This window comes from Oppia nitens, unplaced genomic scaffold, assembly GCF_028296485.1.
Source record: "Oppia nitens isolate AA-2021 unplaced genomic scaffold, nextdenovo-longstitch-racon4-pilon3 scaffold14_pilon_pilon_pilon, whole genome shotgun sequence".
In the NCBI taxonomy this organism is placed as follows: Eukaryota; Metazoa; Arthropoda; class Arachnida; order Sarcoptiformes; family Oppiidae; genus Oppia; species Oppia nitens.
In genome coordinates this window covers 1210001-1224739 of record NW_026533193.1, presented here as the reverse complement: position 1 = coordinate 1224739, position 14739 = coordinate 1210001, and the positions used below count along the sequence as shown (strand labels likewise).

Below are 14739 nucleotides of genomic sequence, written 5' to 3'. Positions count from 1 at the left end.
AATAATAATATTTTTATTAATTATTGATTACCGGTAGTGTATAATAATAAAAATATTTATATATATATTACTACTGATTATAATAATTAATTGTTGTGTTGGTATATATATATATATCTTAATAATAATTATGGATTTATTTTTGTGATTTTTTGTTGTTGTTTCTCTCATATACTATATGTTATATAATATATATTTATTATATATATATATATATATAATTAACACAAACAAACAAAATTTTTTTTTAGTTATTTTAATAATAATAATAATAATGGTGACAATCTAGTCTATTAATTTTTTTTTTGAAATATAATTTTTATTAGGAAAATAAATTATTTAGTTATACAATTATTATACTTGTATTGTATTTTTTTCAAATGATATATTTAAAATCTCATTTAATAACTAATAATTAGATTTTTTTTCAAAATTTAATTTTGTTTTTTGAATAAATCTAAATTACAGCTAAAAAAAATTAGTTTAATTTTTTTTAGAAATTTTTTTTAGACATTCAATATAATTATGAATTTTTCTATAGACTATATATATATATAAATATATATATTAATTATAGATATTTGTTAAATCAAACAAACTTTTCAGTAATTTTGTTGTGAAATTTTGTAATAATAATAATAATAATAATTAATATATTAATATGTAATTTGAATTAATTATTATCAACAACAAAATTAACAAACAAAAAAATAAATAAATTATTGCCAAATTGAATAAATAAAAAATTTATTATTAAATTATTAAACAAAAAACATATGAAAATAAAACAATTTAATTATAATTATTTTTTTTTAACTATATATACTTTTTTTTTTTTTAAAAAAAACTTATATTTTCTACCTAGCTAAATTTAAAATCAATAATATTGACGTTATTTGTGTGTACTAAGTATTGAAGCGCTTTATTAGAGAGAGAGAGAGAGAGAGAGAGAGAGAGAGAGAGAGAGTTAAAACTGTTAAAACATATTGACTGCCATTGACTATGAGTTTTGAAATATAAAATAACATTTAATATATTGAATACACTGTTTGAATAATAAAAACCAAACAAACCGTACGATTGAATACTATTTATAATTCAATTATTATTATTATTATTACTTTACACTAAACAGTAGTAGTAATTCAATAATAATAATAATAATAATAACAAATAAAATAAAGTAATAATAATAATAACAATGAGTTTACTGTTGTTGTCGTTGATGTTGTCGGCGATGCCATTACTGCCGCTGCCGTAATGTCCGGCCATTTACCGATAATACCGATACCGCAACTTCACGCACCACCACTACCACCACCACTAGCTCATCATCATCACCATCACCACCACCCGCAACAACAACAGCATTACCGTCATATCGGAGGACACACTACTACTACTACTAGTACTACAACTACGACAATACCACCGCTACCGCCGACTACAACAGCCGTACAGATACCGCTATCGCAACCGTTATCATTGTCATCGTCGGCCTCAAAGCTACCAATGGCTATCAACCCGAATCCAGTGGCGGCCATTGCAGCCGCCAATCAATCGGCAGCTGTAGCCGCGGCAGCCGCTGCAGCGGTCAACAATAACAATATCAATACCGCGTCTACTGTATTGCAGACAATGTCTTCGGCCGGGACGACGGCTATATCGACGCCAACGGCAGCCAATATTGGCGCAACGGGACCGTCGGCAATGGCAGCGGCTGTGGTTGCCGCCGCCGCAAGCAGTCCGGCCATATGCTGTCTGATTGAGGACAGTCAACGATGTCATCGGATAGCCGGCAACGCTTCGTACTCGAAGCGTATCGAAAAACAGGTTACTCAACGTAAACTGCGGCTAACGGTTGACCAGCGACTGCCGCATTCGTATATCTGCGAACATCACAAGCAAATGATTCAGTCGATCAGGACATCCAATAAACGGAAACGTAAGGACAGTGACGATGATAACGAACTGACCATCGATACCGAGGCTGTCACTGGCGGCGGCGGAGGACACGGAGGCGGTGGTGGTCAGGTTAGCGCTGGACACGACGTTGATTTGTTGACACTACAGGTGAATACATTGAGACGATATAAGAAACACTACCGTATTCAGACCCGACCGGGTATTAATAAAGGACAGTTGGCTGAGGTATATATATATATATATATACAGTATACCCTATTAGTTGATGACTTATCGGTAATGTTTATTCCCCTCTATTTATTATCTCTCCCCCCCCCGACACATATAGTCACTTCAGCGACACTTTCGGTCGATGCCCATCTACGAAAAGGAGGCCATCACTTATTTTATCTATATGGTTAAGACTAACAAAAACAAATTGGATCACAATCACAGTGGCGGCCCGGGAGGAGGCGGTGGTGGGACAGCAGTATCGGCCGCTGCGGCGGCCAAACAACAGATTTAGTTTAGTGGACACCACACACACACACCTCGCTATATATCATATAATATCATATATTTATATATATTTATATATATTTATATATATTTATATATATTTATATATATTTATATATATTTATATATATTTATATATATTTATATATATTTATATATATTTATATATATATATATATATATACAGTACTATTATTATACTGTAATATACATGTATTTAAAATCCCATTCATTCAACGAATTAACGGTAATATTATAATTAAATTTTTTATAATTATAATTAAAAACAAATGTTTAATATTATTATTATTATTATTAAATTATATGATAAAATTTTATCGTTACCGTAATAATAGGCATACAGTACTATCTTTCTCTCTAAATTTGTTTTTGTTTGTTTGTTTGAATTTTAAATTAAATGACAAATATTTTTTTTATATAAAAAAATAATTACTATATTCACATAACTATATAATTCAAATGTATAATAATATTATTTTTTATTATTAATAAAAAATTAAAAAACATTTTCGCTTATATACTGTATATAAACATATGAATTATCATTTTTTGAGAAAATTTATTAAAAAACAAATTGTACGGTAAATTTACATCACTCTCACTAATATAATAATAATAATAATACCGTAATAATGTGTCCACAAAAAACAAATCAATTAATTTTTTTTAATCAAAATTATGGTATTTTTTTAAGAAGCCATCAAACAATACACATATATATATATATAGAAAAAGATATATAAATAGATATTCAATAATAATAATAAATGAATCATAACTTCTTCATCTTCTTCATAATCATCATTACCACAAACCACTCATCCATTCATTCATTCAAAACACACTATATATTGAATTGTCTTTCGCAGAGCAGATGTGTCGGTGCCATCACTTCCTGATATTGACTGACATCTGTTTCATACAAAACATCAAAAATTAACGGATCAATTGATTTAATGGTAAAGACAACTACAACAACACCAACAATAATAACACCAAACAAACAAAACAAACCGTTTAGAAAATCTTCGGGACTAATAGTCTCGTCCCGACCGGTCAGTACGTCGAGCATCAAATTGGACGATTGTAATCCTGGTAGACGATTGATCTGACCGGCCGCCCGACGTTCGTGAATCAGCCGCAACGGTGCGTGAATACCTTGAATCGATTTTAATAGTTGAAAACTATGGCCATCCGTACGGCGATCGTATGTCTTGTCCAGCGCTTCGAGCGGATGTCTGCCAGTCACTTGTTGACGAATCGACCGAAACCTATAATAGTTAATAGTAATAATTGTCGGGTAATATTAATCGGGTGGTCAGTATAATACCCGTTCAATAAGATATTGTTGTCGGCTTGCGGTGGCCTCAGTAGCTGATCATCGCTGCAACCGCCGTCATCGGCGCTGACCAAACGTTGCTGTTTTGTTGGCAAAGACATTGGGATTGGTGGTCACCAAAAAAAAGTGGTCACAAAAAATTGATTTGTTTTTCGGGAGACAATCAAACCGATTGACTGATTGATTGAATTGAATGTATTGTTTCGTATAGTCTTTCAATACATTACACACAATGACTGTGCGATTATTAATACACTAATGTATTGTACAGTATTTTTTCAATAGACATCAATAACGTCCACAAAATGTTTGTCCCCCTCTGTATGTTGTTGTTGTTGTTGTGATGACTGTTATGTTATATTGTAATACATTTTTTTTTTTTGGTTTATATTGTTGATTATATTGACGTTATTGATTGAGGCTTATATGTAGTTAAACTAAAAATATTTTTCATTAACAACGTTACAGTTAAATATTGGTTTAATTAAAATAATATAATTTTATTATTTTTTTAATTAAGTTATTAATAAAAATTTAATTTTAATTTTTTATATATTTATTAATAATTTAAATGATATTTATTTTTTAAATAAAAATTAGACAAATGTTTTTTGTTGTATAACTATTTAGAAGTTTTTATTTATTTATTTTTTTAAATTATTATTATTTAAACAGAAAATATAAATAATTAAGTTTTAACATAATTTTGTTTAATTATTTATAATAAAATTTTAATTAATTAATTAATTAATAATATTGTAAATGATTTTATTGATTAAATATTTAACCAAACAATAAAAACTTATAATAATTAGTAATACAAATAACAAATCAGATTACATTTATATATATATAATAAATTAGTTTTAATTTTAATTATAACATTTATTATAATAATATAACTTATATATGTGATTTATTTATTAAATATGATAATAAATAAATTATAAATAATAATTTATTATACCGTTTTATTTATAAATCCTATTGAATTATAAAATTTTTTTAAATATATATAATTTATTATACCTGTATATAATTGAGATTTATAACATAAATATTACTTAAAATCTATTGTTTAATAATTTAATTATAATATATATTTTTTTGTATAACAAAGTTTTAATTTTATCATTATTATTATTATTATTTATGATAATTTTTTTTAAAAATTATTATTAAATAGTAGATGTTTTAGTTTGAGTTGTCAAGTAATTATGCGTTTGTAAAAAAAATTATTAAATATAATAATAATTTTTAACTGCATTATTATTTAAAAATGTTTTAATTAATTGTTATCAAGTGTAGAAATTTGCAATTTTTTATAATAATAATAATAATGCAAATAAATACAAGTTAGTCTAAATTTATTAATTTAATTTTTCACAAATTAAACTTGAACAAATTATTTTATGAAATAAATTTAAAATAAATTTTATCTACATTTTGGTATTTTTTATATACTAGGTCAAAAAAAATGTTTTCTCATTCAAATAAATAATTAGTTTATTTAATATTAATAATATTATTAGAAAATCTATTTTGAAATTTTTTGAAAATATATGAATTTTGTTTTTTTAAAATATGATATGATTTGGCATTTTATTAGTTTTATTATTATTATTATTATTTTCATTATAATTAATATATACAAATAATTGGACTTATATTATAACAAAATGAGTTATTATTTTTTTCATGTTTTGGTCTCATATTTGGTCAATATTTTGGTCAATAGTTTTTTTTTATCTCAGGAGTGATATATATATACTGTATATATATATAGGTATTGTTTGAGCAAAAATAAATGATTTTTTAAACAATAAAAATAATAATAATTTTTATGTTAGTTTTTTTACATATTTAGTAAATATTTTAATTAGTTATATATTAATAGTTGATTTGAGATCATATATATATATATATATATATTAAATGAATGACTAGTTTTTGAGATTATTTTATAAATATATATATATAATTAAATAAATAAATATTTTTATAAAATATTTATCAAGGAGTAATAATAATAATAATAATAATAATATAGTTTGTATAATATATAGTTTAAATTATTTCTATCTAAATATATATCTATAAATCTAAAATCATTATGAATTATATTTATATATCATATGAACTAGATAATTTATTTTAATTTAAATAATAATAACTTAATACTAATACTAATAATAATAATTTAATTATTCTTATTAGTTTGCAATGAATTAATCCTAATTAAAAGTTATTATAATAATTTTATAATATTGGTCCAGTATTAAATATAACAATAAACTAACTATATTAAATATATATATATAAATATAGATTAATATTAATTATTATAATTATTATTTTCTAAAACATTACAATATTAACATTTGAAATAAATAAATATTATATATATATATATATATATATTAAACTTTATCATTAATTGTATTAAGGTATTAAAATTGGAGTTATTATTGATATCAAAACTAATTTATAATATATATCTTAATATAAATATTTATTAATAAATTCAATATAATATGTATATATATCTATCTAAACAAATATATAGCGATTTTTTCTCTTTCTCTCTCTCTCTTTAAGTTCATATTAATGATGAAAAAATGTTTTTTTGTATTTTCAATAATAATTAATTAATTAATTAGTTAATATTATATATATATAAAGGGTATTAAAAATTGTATATATCTATCTGTAATTGATTTTTGTTTAGTTTTTTTTAAAAAGCGCTTAATTTCAATATAAAATTATTATTTTTTTTACATAATTGGTTTTGTTTTTAAATGGTTTACAGATTCATATATATTTATTTACTATACTGTATATTGTTAAGGCATGTTTTGTTAATGATTTGTTAGATTAATTAATTTTAATTAAAGGAGACATTTTTAATACTAATAATTTTTTTAACAATAATATTATATATTAATATATCTAAATTGGGCTTATTAGTTATTACAGTCAAATTATGTGTAAATTATATATATATATATGTAATGAAATTAGAAATATATACTGTATATATATATATATATGAGCAATTAATACTAATATATATATATAAATATTAATTTTTTATAACTAAATAATTTTTTTACATTATATTTCAATTTTTTGTTGTTGTAAAGAGTTAAGGCTAAATGTATTTTTAATTTTTTTTTAAAACTATAGCTATTGATTGGATGTTGTAATTGTAATTATTAATTAATTAATTATTATTATCTGGTGGGTTATTTCAAATAACATATATATAATAGTTTTTTAGTGGTGGGTTAGTGGGCTAATTAATTATTATTATTATTTTTTTTGGTCAACAATTAATAGCTTTTATATATATATAACTTTTTTGTTTTGTTTGTAGATTTTTTAAAAATGAGATAAAACTAATTATTTGGTTTAATAATATATATATATATATATATATATATATATATATATATATATATATGAATTAAATGAGAGTATCAAAAATTGGTTGTTTGTTTAACATTGTTATAATTAATAAAAATTATATATTGATATATAAAATAACGTATACTATTTTTTTAGTTAATAGTTTGTATAACCATATGTTTATCTAATAATATATATATATATAATTATTTTTTTTTGTTGTTGAATCTATTTTTGCCATTATAAATGATATAGTTTGACAATTAAATAACTATTATATTATATACTGTATATATATATATATATATATAAATATAATTTATATATTTTTTTTGAAATGGCACAGATTGGAAAGCACTTTACATATAAATTATATAATAATATTAATGATATTGTTTTATTTTAAATATAAATTATATATCAGTATATATATATAATATATATATATATAAATTATAATTAATAATATATAAGTTGATCTCAAACACTAAGCTCTTTTATTTTAGTTGATTAATTAAATTAATTTTTAAAAGTTAAAAATTAATATGAACTATAAATTTCTAATGTAATAATATTAGTATATATATATATACATATGATAATTTAATAACGTTTAATATATATATATATTATTATAAAGTCAATAATTTATATAAATTGTTGTCAAAATTTAACAATTTTGTGTTTTTTTGGTGGTTTGCTATTGATATTCAATGATTGAAATAGTATAGTAATAACACTTTTTTTTAAATTGTTAAACTATTAACAAACAAATATTTAAAAAAAAAAGTTTTTATTACTACTAGTGAATCAATAGTATTATAATAATAATAATTATTATTATTATTATATATTCACATATTTTTTTGTTGGAAAAAAACTTTTTTGTTTGTTTGTGTGTCTGAACCACCAAAAAAATTAAATAAATAAAACATTAATTAATTTTTTTGAATTTAATTAACAAATTCATACAAAAACTTATGCGATTGCGACTGATGTCCGAAAACTTCATTGACAAATGTGATCATTAGTTCAATAACCCGGGCCTGGGGTCCGGCTTCAAATACTTCAGTAAACAAGTCGTTTATGGCATCCCTGGGCGATGATGATGATGGTGAGCACAGTTAGTTTGTTATAAAAAAAATTGAAAAATATTTAGAAATTTTTACAATACAAATAGATTAATTACTATAACTATATATTTAGAAATATATATATATATAGAGAGAGAGAGAGAGAGAGAGAGAGAGACGGGTAGTTTTTATCGATGAGTAGTTAGGTACTGGTATTTCACATAGCATGGTGCTGGGATGATTAGTACTAAAACTATACAGTAGTTAGACTGGCATTTAACTATAACATTGGTGTCATTATCAATATTATTATTTTTTATAATATTACCAAAGTTTATAACTATCGGTGGGGGGAGGGGTGTGAATGGACAGTAGACATTATTATAGTGTTTGTAGGGGATTTTTTTGACGGCATCCCCCTCACACATACACACACACACACATACACACACATACACACACACACACATACACACACACATATACACACATACATACCTGGGCCGGAATATGGTTGGCGCAAATATGATACCCAAACTATTGGGCGACATATTATTTTGTTCGTGATAGTTGGTTATACGTTTGAGATGATGAATCAAATAGGTTAGTGTCTGGCGATGATTGTTATGCAATTTACCGACCACTGACCGGAGGGCGGTAATCAAATCGACTTTGCGCTCCTGTAGGTCGTCGTCGCGTTTGTATACGCGGCCGATATCTATAAACTCTTTGTAGACATCATTGGTAATCAATGGATTCTTAAGCTAAAAAAAAATAATGTATAAATCAGATGATGAAATGGATGGACAAACAGTGAGAGGACAGACAGTGAGAGGACAGACAGTGAGAGGACAGACAGTGAGAGGACAGATAGTGAGAGGACAGTATGACTACTATATATATATATATACCTCACGTAGAAATACTTTCAGTACTGAACACAAATCGTTTGGCGTAACATCGCTAACATCGATCAAATGCGGACCGCTTTCAAAACTTTTCAATATTTTCTGTACCCTTGAGGCCACACCAGTCATCCGATAGATACCCGGCGTTGTACAGCTTCGGCGTTCAATTTCCAGCGTACACTTGACCACCAGTACGGGTACTTCGTGGTCGGTTAGTGTCAGATCCATGTTCATGATGTTTGATTTGGGCGGTAAGGGTGCTTTCGGACACATTATTGTCATCTTTTTCAAGCATTTTTTATGGCTTATTAGTTGACACTACAAAAAAATTTCAAAAAAAAAATAATAATAATGAAATTAATTAACTAATTATTTTAAAGTATTTAATATTTTATTAATCAATAGTAATATATAGCTTATTATAAAATAAAATATTTATTTATAAACTAATATAAACTAATATATAGAACTTTATAGAATCGTATAATTATAAATTATAAATTTTATTATGAAAACTATTATTATTATTATTATTAGTAACTAATTAATTAATACAAAAATTCAATATAATTAAACTTATTATATAATAATTATATATATATTTATTTAAATATTTTTAAAATTATATTATAAATACAAACTATATATATACAGTACATAGCAGTATATAAATACAATTATCTATTGTAATATTTTAATAATAATTATTTTATGGTATATTTTTTAAGGTATATTTTTGAAGGTATATTTTTTAAGGTATATTTTTTAAGATATATTTTTTAAGGTATATATTTTTAAGGTATATATTTTTTAAGGTATATATTTTTATGGTATATTTTTAAGGTATATTTTTTAAGGTATATATTTTTAAGGTATATATTTTTGAAGGTATATATTTTTAAAAGATATTTTTGAAGGTATATTTTTGAAGGTATATTTTTGAAGGTATATTTTTTGAAGGTATATATTTTTAAGGTATATTTTTGAAGGTATATTTTTGAAGGTATATATTTTTAAGGTATATTTTTTATGGTCTATTTTTTAAAGTATATTTTTAAGGTATATTTTTTAAGGTATATTTTTGAAGGTATATTTTTGAAGGTATATTTTTTAAGCTATATTTTTGAAGGTATATTTTTTAAGCTATATTTTTGAAGGTATATTTTTTAAGCTATATTTTTTAAGGTATATTTTTAAAGGTATATTTTTTAATGTATATTTTTTAAGCTATATTTTTTAAGGTATATTTTTAAAGGTATATTTTTTAATGTATATTTTTAAAGGTATATTTTTTAATGTATATTTTTAAAGGTATATTTTTTAATGTATATTTTTAAAGGTATATTTTTTAATGTATATTTTTTAAGCTATATTTTTTAAGGTATATTTTTAAAGGTATATTTTTTAATGTATATTTTTTAAGCTATATTTTTTAAGGTATATTTTTAAAGGTATATTTTTTAATGTATATTTTTTAAGGTATATTTTTTGTTAGGGTTGCCATACAAACCTCAGTACATTGAAAGCCCCAAAAGTAGACATAAGTATCGCATATCTTACACCTCCCGTAGTTTGTTGTCTTCATTCGCTGCAATTTATGAGTTTCGGCCGCTTTTGATATCTTTTTCGGTCGTTTCCATTTGGCTAACCATTTGGCACATGTTATTGAGAAAAAAAATTAAATAAATAAATAATTAATTAATTAATAATAAATTTAAAAAAATAATTATTCCGGAGAATTATATTTATAATATTATCTTAAATCGGGTAAAATCATATATATATATATATATATATATATAATATTATATTATCTAATATTTATTATTAAATATTATTAATATTATAGAATTTCACAATTATTGTTATTGTTATGTAATAATCTACAAAAATAGTATATTATTTATTGCAAATAATAAAACAAACAAACAAATATCAAATATTGTATATCAAATTACATATATAATAATAATAATTACATGAATAATAAAATAATTGTATTTTTAGATTAATTATAATTATTATTAATATATATATATATATTTATTATAAGATAATATATATAGATATAAAATAAGACAACTATATATTGTTGATAATATTTCACAATTGATTTAGTATTAATATCGATAACTATTTTATTTTTTGTATCCAAACATTTAATTGATAATTTTGATTAACTTTTTTTTTATTTAATGGTAAATAATTTATATATATATATTACCTGTACTGTCGACTAGAGTCTCCATTAATTATAATTAAAAATATTATTATTATTTTCTTCCAATATATATATGTATATATAAATAATCAAATTAAACTAAATGATATTGCTAATTTATAGCTAATTAAATTATTTAAACTATTAAAAAATTTAATTATCTAATCAATTTGATAATTTTAAATTTTACTTCAACAAAAAATACTAATAATATTAAAATTATATTTATAATGAAATAAAATAATTTTAAAACACTTATTTATATACTCAATAATTTTTGTTGTTGTTGTTGTTGTTGGTATTGTTGGACATATTATATCATTTCATTATAGATGACATAGAAAATTATTTAGACAAATAAAAAAATTTTAGTTATATTTTATTCATTCAAATTTACATGTTTTTTCAAGTTTAAATTTTATTTTATTAATTTTTTATTATATTATATTATAGGCTATTATTGCTAAATATTGCTAATAAAATAATTGAATAAAAAAATTGTTTAGTCCAGTCAATATTAATAATAATAATAATAATAATAATAATTTTCAATTGAGATAATAACTACAAATAAATTACTATTGAATTTATATGGATTTATAATATTTGGATATGCATTCATAAACCCCCACTATATATTTTTTGAATATAAAATATATAATAAAATAAAAAGTAATAAAAAGTAAAATAATTATAAATTTTAAACAAAAACGTAATGAAAAAAATCTAATATGTACTGTATATTTATATTTAAAAAGATTTCCAACAAATGTGTATTTATTTTATATGCAAATTATATGTAAAGGTGGAGGGGGACAATGGCTATTTAAATGGGAGGGGATGGGGTGGGTATAACAACCCCCCCCCCTAGAGTAACCAACCAACCAACAACAACAAAAATCGGTACTTATATTACTAATAATTTAATATATATTATATATATCGTAGACTTATTATATAGAGACCACTTGAAAGTGTCTGATTCAATATTTTTGTAAAACAACAACAAATAATATATATGTTATTTTATATTTAGACTGTATTTATATATAAAAAACACTTTCAACAACAACAATATAAAAAAAGTAGATATTTTATTATATAGTAATCACCACTACCTACTAGTAGTTTAAACTAGTATTATTGGTGACGGTTTATACTACAGTTTAAAAAGGATAGGTATTGACTTAAGTGGCTGTTGAGATAAATCCCATATACTTTTTATAGTGTGTGTATGTGTGTCACATTGTCACACACACACACACACACACACACACACACACACACATACATACATACATACACACACACATACATACACACATACATACACACATACATACACACATACATACACATACAAACATACAGATGATTTAGAGGGAGAGAGAGAGATAAAGAGTGGATCAGTACTACTGGAGTATAGTTAGACAGACAGCCAGACAAACAAAACAGACAAACAAAACAAAAAAAAAACTGAGAAATGAATGATACCTTTAATCTCGTCGGCCGACGACTGTGTCTCAGATATCAGTGCCTCACAGCTCTGTGTTGAGGCACTGGGACTGGGAATAGGACTTCGTTCGTCTTCGGTAGTTTCGTCGGCCGATCGGGCACTCCACGAACTACTGGTGCTATCGGATTCGCTGCCTCGTGGACCGGCCGGCAACGGTAGACTCCATTTTTTCGTATTGGGAACAGTTAGACAAAGATCGTCTGACAATTTAAAAAAAAGTGACCAGAGATTAGATATAGATATGATTATAATAGGCAGAGGAGGACGAATGGATGGACAGGCATACAGACATACCGTAGGCGTGTGCACAGCCGGTACTGCTTTCGGTCTCCGAATCGCTACAATAGCTTGGCTTTCGGTGACGACCTTTTCTTATCTTTGAGTGTCTGGACGACTGATTTTTTTGCCAATCAAACGGTTTTGATGGTCCATCGCCGCCACTGCTACTGCCGCCGCCACCGCCACCGCCGCCGCTGCCACCGCTGATCACATGGCTATAAACCACTGGTTGTTGGGACTGTTGTTGTTTAGGCTCGGACTTAGTTTTTGTCGACTTTTCTGGCACTGGACTTAAATACATGTCGTAGTCTTCGTCGTCGTCGTCGTCTTAGTTAATGAATATAATAATGAAAATGTTTGCTGAAAACAACAGTTTATTATTATTATTATTATTATTGATATTAAGGTTAACCACTTGTTGATCACTACTACCGCCACAATATTATTCATTGTTGTCGTAGATGATAATGATAACGACAACGACAACAGTGTTGATAATAATAATTATTATTATTATTAAACTTTTTGCTTATTTTCAAGTTTTTCTTAATTGATAGCAGATTTGTGATCAACATTATTATTATTATTATTATTATTATCAATGGTATTAAACATGTATTAATATATATAAATAATTATATAGATATATAAATTTATATATATAATTGAAAATAAATTGTGTGTAATATTTATTAAAAAATTATTATTATTATTATTATTTATATTATATTCAATATAATTTGATACCAAACAAAAATTCTTGATAAATATTCTTGTAGTTATATATATATATATATATATATTTTTGGTGAATAATATAATGATTTAATTGAAGTAAAAAAACGATAAAATAAATTTTTAAATACAAAATTTTTTTAGTTTAGTTTAATCATCTCATTGTACTAAATATATATAAATATATATTAATAATACAATAAATTTATTAATTATTATTATATCAGGGTGGGGCTAAATAATAAAAATTATAGAATAATAATAATGATAATAATAATAATTATACTACTACTGTATTATCATAATCAATTAGCAATTTATTTGATGGTTATAATTGATTAAAAAAATTTTAATAATATATTATTATTATTAAATATAATACAAGTAATGACAATAATGGCGATCATCTTATCGTTTTGTGTGATGTCTATGCGATATGCAATGATATATATACTGTATATATATACAGTATATGTAATTTTTATATATTTATATATATATATATATAAGTGATGGTTGCGAGCAATGCAATGCATCCATAGAAAAAAGATGCCTCACTTTTATAGATATATATATACCTATCTATCTATAGCTATATATATATATAGACAGAGTATATACAATGTGTTATGATAAATAGGATACCAATGGGTTTACACACTGTGATTGCATACACATACCAACATATATAGTAGGCCAGCATCGTGTGTGTGTGTGTGTGTGTGTTCATGGCATTAAGGTATATGTGCACTAACATCATGTTCCACACGCAATAGGTTATATAATATATAGAGAATATTCTGTATATATATACA

At 23.7% G+C, this 14739-nt stretch overlaps 3 protein-coding genes across 3 annotated transcripts; 1 reads left to right on the top strand and 2 right to left on the bottom strand.

Annotated features, from left to right (window-relative positions):
- The first annotated feature begins 991 nt into the window (after positions 1-991).
- Positions 992-2488, top strand: LOC128961230 (histone deacetylase complex subunit SAP30-like). Its single transcript, XM_054307450.1, has 2 exons — positions 992-2151; positions 2255-2488. Exons 1-2 carry the CDS (start codon positions 1261-1263, stop codon positions 2429-2431), a joined length of 1068 nt encoding a protein of 355 aa, XP_054163425.1. The 5' UTR covers positions 992-1260; the 3' UTR covers positions 2432-2488.
- A 557-nt stretch (positions 2489-3045) lies between these two features.
- LOC128961241 (proteasome maturation protein-like) lies at positions 3046-4053 on the bottom strand. Its single transcript, XM_054307461.1, has 3 exons — positions 3776-4053; positions 3460-3716; positions 3046-3357 (listed from the first exon to the last, which is right to left on the bottom strand). The coding sequence occupies exons 1-3, from the start codon at positions 3883-3885 to the stop codon at positions 3290-3292; spliced, it is 435 nt and encodes a 144-aa protein (XP_054163436.1). The 5' UTR covers positions 3886-4053; the 3' UTR covers positions 3046-3289.
- A 4092-nt stretch (positions 4054-8145) lies between these two features.
- LOC128962362 (rho GTPase-activating protein 45-like) lies at positions 8146-13532 on the bottom strand. Its single transcript, XM_054308739.1, has 6 exons — positions 13205-13532; positions 12889-13110; positions 10684-10817; positions 9177-9491; positions 8764-9029; positions 8146-8287 (listed from the first exon to the last, which is right to left on the bottom strand). The coding sequence occupies exons 1-6, from the start codon at positions 13488-13490 to the stop codon at positions 8146-8148; spliced, it is 1365 nt and encodes a 454-aa protein (XP_054164714.1). The 5' UTR covers positions 13491-13532.
- Positions 13533-14739: the final 1207 nt, after the last annotated feature.

Coding starts and splice junctions, on each gene's coding strand:
- LOC128962362 (XM_054308739.1), bottom strand. CDS start 13,490: ATGTATTTAAGTCCAGTGCCAGAAAAGTCGACAAAAACTAAGTCCGAG. Junction 13,111..13,204: donor CGGCTGTGCACACGCCTACG/GTATGTCTGTAT, acceptor TTAAATTGTCAG/ACGATCTTTGTCTAACTGTT. Junction 10,818..12,888: donor GTCGGCCGACGAGATTAAAG/GTATCATTCATT, acceptor CCAAATGGTTAG/CCAAATGGAAACGACCGAAA.
- LOC128961241 (XM_054307461.1), bottom strand. CDS start 3,885: ATGTCTTTGCCAACAAAACAGCAACGTTTGGTCAGCGCCGATGACGGC. Junction 3,717..3,775: donor AACAATATCTTATTGAACGG/GTATTATACTGA, acceptor TAACTATTATAG/GTTTCGGTCGATTCGTCAAC. Junction 3,358..3,459: donor TCCCGAAGATTTTCTAAACG/GTTTGTTTTGTT, acceptor TGTATGAAACAG/ATGTCAGTCAATATCAGGAA.
- LOC128961230 (XM_054307450.1), top strand. CDS start 1,261: ATGTCCGGCCATTTACCGATAATACCGATACCGCAACTTCACGCACCA. Junction 2,152..2,254: donor ATAAAGGACAGTTGGCTGAG/GTATATATATAT, acceptor CGACACATATAG/TCACTTCAGCGACACTTTCG.